Here is a 9,499-nt window from a genome sequence, read left to right on the forward strand (position 1 = left end):
TAACCCAAGAAAGAATGTGTGTTTTCTCTCTTTAGAGACGTAGGAGATTCTCAGTGGAGAATTCCGGGCGCAGCTTTGTGTGTTGGACATAAGATTTTCAATAGAAAATCCCAGACGCAGCTGGTGCGTTGGACGCATAGGGGATTTTCAGTAGAAAATCCCGGGTGCAACTTGTGCGCTAGAGACGTAGGGGATTTTCAGTAGAAAATCCCAGACACAACTTTGTTCGCTAGATTAAGCACTCGATCACAGGAAATTGTGCTCAGAAAGTCTCGGGCAGCGTTTCAGAACTCTGAGAACGATTAATCTTGAGGAAGAATGAATGTGCCCCTCCCCTTCACTGAGAGGGGGTATTTATAGCGAATGAGGAGGCTTAGGAGAGCCTCTGGTCGCACCTCGGGGAGCGGGCCGCAGGTTTTGGGCGCGCGAGATGGTTTCGGGGCGCGCACGCAGCAAGCGGGAGCACTGCGCGGGCGTGCGGCGCGGCCGCGCACTGGCACGCCGCATCATCCAATGCGCGGGCGCGCGGTGCTCTTGCTTGCTGCGTGCGCGCCCCGAAACCATGTCTTATGTGCGCCGCGCCGGATGGATGGCGCAGCACTCCATTTTCTTCTGCGCGCTTCCTTCGGGGGGGGAGGGGCCTTGATGGGCTTTTTCGTGGCTCGGCCCGTTGGACCTCCGAATTTGGGTTTGACACGAAATTCTTCGTAAGTCACGAGGAATTTAATAATTTCCGAAAACCACCAACATAATCAGTACACAATTTTTAGAAACGTTGGCTAAAATGCAATTCCAATATCTCATGTGGCTTACGTCGTGTAATTTTTAATGCTCAAATTTACCCAAAAAAAAATATTTTCATTTTGTCACAATCAAGGTCTAAAAATAAAATAAATAGCTCACTGATAAAATATCACATTTACACAAAAGTACATAATTAGTTCCACAGGACAGCTTAGAAAGCACAAATACAGCAAAAGTTTTGACAATTGTTCTTTTAGAAACAAACTTCTTCTCCTTCCTATCAGTCATGAAAAAGAATAACCCCAAATAAATAGTTAACATCTAACATGTCACCCTCTAAAACCGGCACGGCAGTGAAAAAGAATCACACAATTAGACTTCATCACCACCATCATTATAAAAAAATAAATAAATAAAACCCTCGGATCACATGGCGGGCTCGGGGTTGTTCTCGGGCGAGGGCCGGCTAGCACCAGAATCCAATGGCCGAATCTCCTCGATCATCCTAACGACATCTTCCATGCTCGGCCTCATATCGGGGACTTTAGCGACACAGGCCATGGCGATCTGGAGCATCTGAACGAGCTCTTCCTCAATGTTCGGGAACTTAATGAGCTCGGTGTCGAAAACCTCGGCGGTCCACTCTTCCCTGACCACCGACTGGACCCACCTCGGGAGGTCCACCGCCTCGTCGGGCGGGCCCTGCGCCGGCGACTTCCCCGTCAGGGCTTCGAGGACGAGAACGCCGAGCCCGAACACGTCGGATTTTTGGGTGAACTTTCGGGTCTCGGAAACTTCCGGGGCCCGGTACCCGGTGCTGCGGGTGGGGACCGCCGGGAAGCTCGCCAGCGGGGCGAGGCCGAAGTCGGAGACTCGGCCGGTGGAGGGGTCGCCGGAGGAGAGGAGGAGATTGGAGGATTTGATGTTTCCGTGGACGAGCTTGCCGGAGTGGATGTGGGCCAGCCCTCTCGCGCAGTCGAGGATGATCTTCAGCCGAGTTTCCCAGTCCGGCGCCGGATTTCCGCTCTCTTTGCTTCCTGTCCAAGAAAAGTAGAAGAAGAAAAAAAACGGTGACTTGTGATGCAAGGAAATGAAATTTCATGAGCTTTAGCAAGAGTTTTTGTTTTTATTTTTTAATTTGCTGATAAAGATTCAAAATTTTAGTTTAAGGAATTGTAATATTATGAACTAGCAAAAGACTAACTCTTTTTTTTTTAATATAATAAAATGGAAAAGGTAACTTTTCGTGCAAGGAATCATAATAGTATTAGAAAAGACTTGAATACAAAATGGAAATTATTGAATTTAAAACAAGGGAGCCATAACGTTATGAGCTAGTAGTAACAAAGACTTCAATACAAAATGGAAATTATTGAAGTAAAAAATCAGGGTGTCGTAATATCATGACCTAGCAAAAGACTTCAATGTCGCTGCACATTCAATGGATGGTTACTTAATTTTTCAAGTGATCAAAATTTCCATGAGCACAATGCATAAATTGTAGTGCATATTAATATCAAGAACTAGCTAAGCTAAGACTTCTGCATAAGCAAATTCAATGTATGTTACTGAAATAATAAAGTTTCTATTAAAAAGAGAGCGAGAAGATTGATTGTAATGCAAGGAATCATATAATATCCCGAGATAGGAAAAGACAACAATGTAAACCCGAACGAGACTTAAAAAAAGGAGTCTTTTAGATATATAGTCATTTGACTTATCTCGTTTCGTATAATAGTCAATATTTTGTTAATTTTTCTGTAAATAGTCACCTCAATTTATTTACGGCACTCAAAAAGACAAAAAAACCCAAAATAGACGGGGGGTATTTTTGTTTTTTTAGTGCCGTAAATAAGTTGAGGTGGCTATTTACAAAAAATTTATAAAAAGTTGGCTATCTAGCAACTCTTAGACTTTCAGTGGCATATTTGACTAATTTTTTGAAGAAAAAAAAAAATCATACCGTGTAGCAGCGCGGAAAAGCTCCCGGCAGGGACGTAGTCGTAAACGAGAAGCTTTTCGTCTTTGGAATAGTAATAGGCTCGGAGAGGAACGACGTTCTCGTGTTGCTGACCGACCCGCCCGGCGTTTTCCATCTGCTGCTCGAACTCTTTTTTCCCGACGACGACTTCCCTGAGCCTCTTGACAACGACGGTCGTCCCGTCCTCCAATATCGCCTTGTAGGTCGTCCCGTAGCTCCCTTTCCCGAGCACCTCCGCCGAGGCCCTCAGAAGATCCTCGAGGTCAAAGTTGTAATTGCACCCCTCGAAGAACACCAGCTTGTTCTTCTCCGCCTCTTGTACCCCGCTCCCGAAATCCTCTTCCTTCTTCGCCGCCGCCGCCGCCGGCTGCGATGAATCCCCGCTCTTCGCCTTCACTGTCGCTGGCTCTCGGGTCCTTTTCCTCCGCTTCAGACAGAGAATCGCGAGGAAGATCACGAGGCAGAGAAGAACAAAGCCCCCGATCGCTATGGCCACGATGGCCTTGACGCTCAGCTTTTCCCGTTTCGACCCGTGACTGACTCGACTGGGCTCCGGGGAAGGCGAGGGAGATATGCATTGCCCGAGAGGCGCTCCGCAGAGACCCGGGTTTCCCTCGAAAAACGAGGCGGGAAATTCTCCGAGGGCCTGTGGGATCGGACCGGTCAATTGGTTGTAGCTCAAATTCAGTCGCTTCAGCCTCGGGGCGTTTGGGATCGGCCCGGTGAGAGAGTTGTTTTGCAGGTAGAGCCCGGTCAGATGGGTTAGGTTCCGAACGGTTTCGGGTATCTCTCCGGTGAGCGAGTTCAACGAAAGATCCAATATGGTCAGCCGGGGCGACAGAGACGAAGGAATTTCGCCCGAGAATCGGTTGTTTTGGAGGTACACATACCGGAGCGAAGGAATCGAGAGGAGATCGTTCGGGAGAGACCCGCTGAGCCGGTTCGACCTGAGGCTCAGGATTTCGAGGCCGTCGAGCTTCCTGAGAGTGTCGGGTGGTATCCGACCGATCAATCCGATTCCGGGGAGACGGACCGCGATCACGTGGGACCCGTTTGGGCTGCAAGTTATTCCGACCCAGAATCCACAGACCGGAGTGTCGGGGTCCCAGTTGAGTTTGCGTCCGTGAGGGGCATCGGCGATGAAGTCGAGTAGCGATTCTTTGTCCGATTCTATGTCGCCTTGTGTTCCGGCGATGAGTGTGAATGCGAGGAAAAGTAAAGCTGTGTAGAATGAGCTTGGCTTCTTCATCTCAGCGTTCTTCTTTCCCTGAAATGTAGTTTTTTTTTTGGTACAGCATTCGTTTTTAAACCATTTCAACCCAAAACAAAACACTTTGTGACAAAGAATGCTCTTGTGAAGTACTCAAGAAATCAGTAACAATACTAACCAGTAAATGATAGAATCTGAGCAAGGAAAAAAAAATTAAAAATCTCTATGCCAACTTAGAAAAAAGGAAGACGCTTTTTTTTTTTTTTTTTTTTTTTTTTGCTTAAATGACTATAGCTACCACAAAGTAGTTTTGAAGTATCAGGGATAGTATTTTTAACATAATTAACATTATCTCAAACACTGAAAGCAAAATTCCCCACACACACAAAAAAAATATTGCTAAAGTGAAAGCATAATTCTACTCCACTAGAGAGTAGAGAGAGAGGTTCAAAAAGCATATAATTACAAATGTTGAAAGACTAGCTTTTTCAACATAGATCCAAAGCGTTCTTGTTACATCCAATTCTGATAGATCATCCATGAAAACATAGCTAGAAGTTAAAAATATAATTTCACCAGAAGATTTGAAAAACAAATGACTTGAGCTTTCTAAAAAAAAAAAGCAGCAATAGTATATCTCAAAATACTATTATTTGGTCTCACTATATTGCTTTTGCCTAATTAAAGCCATAACTGAATAATCTGCAAAGAACTATAAGACAACTCACTTAAGTCTAGAAAAATTAATTGTTCAAATTCCAAGTAGAGGAGATCATCTACAGATTAGAGACGAGATGGCAATCAATAATTTGTCTTTCTAAAAAAAATATAATAATAATTAATCTAATAATATCTGGCGGACAAAACCATCGACACTCTCTAAAATTTATTTATTTTCTCACAGTTTGATACATTGAATTGATTATTGAACTACTCAAAAGATCCAATTTTTGTGTGTGGAAAACCACAAATGACTATGCTTTCAAAACATGAGTAACAATGTCAAAAGCATTGAAAATTGAAACGCCTTAATTCCAGAAAGGTAAAACAAATAAATAAAAATTTAATATTATTTATCATCCCCATAGTTGAAGAAAAACTATCTATCTCAACAAAAAAAATAAAAAATAAAAAAAAAAGTTTCAATTTTGGAAGAACCCAAATGACGAGTTAAAGAAGCTGACAAAGATAAGCAAGCCAACCTCTGAACTGACTCTTCTTAGAGAAGCTTAATTTTTTTCAATATTTTCCTAAGAATAAAAACAAATTTCCAAAATGCCATATATATATATATATATATATATATAGAGAGAGAGAGAGAGAGAGAGAGAGAGAGAGATGAGAAAAACCTAGAATTCATGAAATGTCTGAAAATAAACGAACAATGCGACGACCCAGAACTCGGACCTCGAAAATGGCGTCTCAGAAGAAACAAATCGTAGAACTTCAGAAGAAGAAGAAGAAGGAATGGCTTTAACGGAAAATCTTCACTAATACTCTCCGAGCAAAGTATATCAAAAAAAAGCCAAAAGAGAAAAAGAGAAAAAGAAAAAAAGAAAGAGGAGAAGAAAAACTCTTTCTCTGGGTGTGTTAAATTCAACGGTCAGATAATGTACCGGCATTGAAGAAGCTTCATCTTCAAGCAAGCTTCTCAACAACAACGTGACTCAGTGGACTCATACACACACAGATCTCGATACTATTCTCTTTCCCTTCATCTTCTTCTTCAACTCCTTCCTCTTCGTCGTGTCATCATTATTATTCTTCTTCTTCCAAAGCATTTCCATTTCTTTTTTCTTTTTTCTTTTTTTTTTCTTTTTATCTATCACTTTCCGCGTGTGTTTGTCTTAAATTCCACAATTAATTAGTTTTATACCCTATGATAAATTATTTTAGTTTTAATTTAATTTGTTTTTGCGCATTAAATAAAGGGTATTATAGCTAAATAGCCTACTATAAATATACAGTTTTGGATATGGCCAACATTCTGTTAATTTTGGGTAAATGGCCAGCCCAATTTATTTACACGTACAAAAATACCAAAATGTCCTCATAACCGTTCCCGCCCATACAGCCTCAAAATAAATTAATTAAATCAAAATTTCGGCTAATAACTACAGCGGTTATCAAGGCCATAATTACGCTCTTCCTTAATTAATACCAAAGATACACAAATATTCTCTCTCATTCAACCACAAAATTCAAACGAAATCCCAAAAAAAAAAAAAAGAGCAGAACCAGAGACTCTACTCCAGACCTATGGCCGGGCCGTCAAGGCGTCGTCGATCACCGTCACAGTCCCGAACCCCAAGCCCAGACCGTCGGAGCCACGGTGGGACCGGAAGAACGACGTCGTCCTGAGCCGCCGCGGTGTCCCTCTCTCCTTCGCCTCCAACGACGGCGATGATGACATCGACGACGATAACTCAGAGGCCTTTGGGGACGAAGACGACCCTTCCGGAAGGTTCCACGAGCGCGGGGCGAGCCTCGGCGATGATTTCAGCGTCGAGCTCGTCGAGCCGGCGGCGGTGGAGAAGCTTCGAGAGATCACGGAGAGGATGAACCGGTCGAATTACGAGAAAGAGTGCGTCCACGCGTACGGATCGGTGCGGCGGGAATCGATCGACGATTGCCTCGCGTTCCTCGGCGTCGAGCGGCTCGGGATCGAGGAGGTTCAGATGATCGCGGCCGCCATTTTTGGACTCCAAACAAACTGTCACTAACCTCACCGGTGTGGTGTGGTGAAGAATATTTTCATTTTCATTTTTAATTTTTTTTTCTTTAGATGTAAATTGATGTTAATGGACAATAAATATAAAATTTATTTACAGGTTATTTGTATTGTAAATAATCTGACAAATCAATTAACGTGAAAATTTCCATTTACACGTCCAGAATTTCGGGAATCATTACCATTAATGCCGATATACACAAACCAAAACACACGTCCAACATAACTAAAATGCAATAACTACAGTAAAAAAAAAAGTTTATTCCGAAAATAAAAACCATTTTAGTACATTTCAAATTTCAAATTAAAACTGCCTCAATTTAAAAATGAATGCGCAATTAATAAGGGCAATTCAGTAACAAAAAAACATTTAATTTCCTGCCACGTAGGCGCAATGACCATTTACAAAAAATTAACCAAACGTTGGCTAAAACACAATTGCCACTGCTTTTAAGGCTTATCTGGCCAATTTTTTGTTAAATAAATAATGAAAAAAGAGAGAATATTGGAATGGGCTAGGTGACACAATTGAATGCAAAGTGAAGGCTTCCACTTCTGGGAGTGAGTGTGAAATTGTAAATGTGAAAGTGACATAATTAAATGTCTAGGTGGTGTCACTTATTTTGTTGCTATATTTTCTAAACATATAAATTATATAACGTAAATGCAATGAGAAAGAAAAAATGTATTGAAGAAAACATATAGAAAAGAAAAAAATTTGAAGAAAAACAATTATTGTAACTAGTAATTGACTACCCTCTATTACAATTATACTCCAAGTCTCCAACCATTAAAATATTAAACAAATTTGAAGCAAAAAAAAAAAAAATATATATATATATATATATATATATATATATATTAAAACAAATAGTTCAGTTTATGTCTAGATATCCATATTATATGACGCATGTATTTTACTTTATTTTGGGTTATTTTCTTAATTTTTAAATAATTCAGCTATAATTTTAAGATAAGTGGTTTAAACTTTAAATGGTCTATATGATTAACTCTCCCAAAAAAAATTAAGGAAACAAAAATAAGGAAAAAAATAGAAAGAAAAAAAAACATTGAAGAAAAAAAAATTAATGAAGAAAAATTGTAGAGCCATTTTCATCTAACTACGATTAATTATGTTAAATTTTTAACTAAAAAAATATTAAGCACACAATTAAAACGAGTGATTCACAATTATTTACTATATTTGAGTCTTTGTGATCCACTTTTCATCTTTTTTTGAAAAAAAAAAATATTTAAGTTTATTTATTATTTAAGCGTTTTTAACTTTGAATACATATAACAATTGAAGAGCCCTTTTACTAAAAAAAAATAATACTGACAATATTTAGCTACCAATTAAAAAAAATTAACTATAACATAAAAAGAAAATTCCCAAAAAAAAAAAAAACATAAATACAAATTCTGTATGTATGGTACGCGTGAGTTCGGAAGAGGTGATGAGACCATAATGTAGCATAACGATGGAGGGCAGTTGTGGCAAGGAATGGCAGAACTCCATCCGATGTGGGTTTCCAGTGATGGTGGTGGTGTTGGTGGTTGTGATGGTGTTGATGGTGGTGATGGTGATAGTGGTGATGGTGGTGGTTGTGATGGTGGTGGTTGGTTGTGAGTCGCTTGTTAACGATGGTCATACGTGGATCGTCGCCAACAGGAAATGTCAGGATTGACAGCTCAAACGACGACGAGGTCGACAATGTAGCATGTATAATCTTTTCTAGTGTCATCGACGATTGACATGATCAAAATTAACGAGGCGTTAGATTTCTCATTAACACAATATCTATGTGTCTCACACTTTCTCTACATCGTCCTCATAACGGTGTTGACATTTTTCTATGTTTTTTTTTATGTTTGTCGCCACTTTTTTTGTCAAATGGGCATCATTTTTTTACTGGATATAGATAACATCGCACTATCTTGTTATGAGAATATTGTTATACTTTTGTTTATGTAATTTAAAGAACTATATTTGTCATGGTCAACGGATCGCAATTGCTTAGATCTCTCCACATCAACCAATGTGGGTAACGTAATTGAGTTAGCAAAATAGGAAAAGATTGGTTTATATTGTAAGTTATCCATTAACTAATATATACATCCTCAAATTGATAAATTTATCCTTTAGGTTATTGTTTACCGAAAAATTGAATAAAAAATTTAAAAAAAATAAGGAAACCACCTAACACGCGTTTTAATTTCAAATCCCTAAAATTTTAGAGATAAACCACTCAAATATGGTAACAAATCAATTAATAAAAGTAAACTCACTAAAATACGGAACAATCCTCTCGACCCCTAAACTTAGATTTAGATATGTTCATAGTGGTTAATAAAGTTGAAATCTATAAACTTGTAAAAGTGTTTAGAGTTGTTAATATTGTAAACGATACAACAATATATGCTAAATGAAAAAGCATATCTATTTTTTCTTGATGTCTTAATGATGTTCTAAACTTGTTATGTAACACCAATTAATTTACTATATTAATATAACAATTAAACCTGTAAAACAAGAGACAATGAATTGGTAACTCAGTTCGGCAAATCATGCATACGTCTGGATGGATGCAATCCCAGTGAAAATGAACTTCACTACTTGTAGAATAAGTACAACCGATCCAATCTAAATGGTCATCTTTTAGATACTCTACTTAAAAAGTACCTTAGTGAATCCCGACTCAAGCTCTCCATGAGACCGAGTCTCCTCTCTTCCACTCTCAACACACTCACCAACTGGTTGATCAACGTTTATAACAGTATACGGTCTACAATACCACGATTACAAAACTCAATCTTGTCAATTGCACGAACA

General features: G+C 39.4%; 1 protein-coding gene across 2 annotated transcripts; it reads right to left on the reverse strand.

The window, feature by feature from the left end:
• Positions 1–878: 878 nt before the first annotated feature.
• LOC149405239 (putative inactive receptor kinase At3g08680) lies at positions 879–5,829 on the reverse strand. Of its 2 annotated transcripts, XM_089606975.1 has the most exons (4): positions 5,552–5,829; positions 5,285–5,379; positions 2,708–3,992; positions 879–1,781 (listed from the first exon to the last, which is right to left on the reverse strand). In XM_089606975.1, exons 3-4 carry the CDS (start codon positions 3,972–3,974, stop codon positions 1,171–1,173), a joined length of 1,878 nt encoding a protein of 625 aa, XP_089463101.1. In that variant the 5' UTR covers positions 3,975–3,992; positions 5,285–5,379; positions 5,552–5,829; the 3' UTR covers positions 879–1,170. The 2 variants fall into 2 exon arrangements, with proteins under 2 accessions (XP_089463101.1, XP_089463100.1); XM_089606974.1 differs by lacking the exon at positions 5,285–5,379 and having other exon boundaries at positions 5,552–5,828.
• Between the last annotated feature and the right edge of the window lie 3,670 nt (positions 5,830–9,499).

The sequence above is a fragment of the Urtica dioica genome, chromosome 2, assembly GCF_054948205.1.
Source record: "Urtica dioica subsp. dioica isolate 48M chromosome 2, U.dioica_male_clone48M_v1_H2, whole genome shotgun sequence".
Lineage (NCBI taxonomy): Eukaryota > Viridiplantae > Streptophyta > Magnoliopsida > Rosales > Urticaceae > Urtica > Urtica dioica.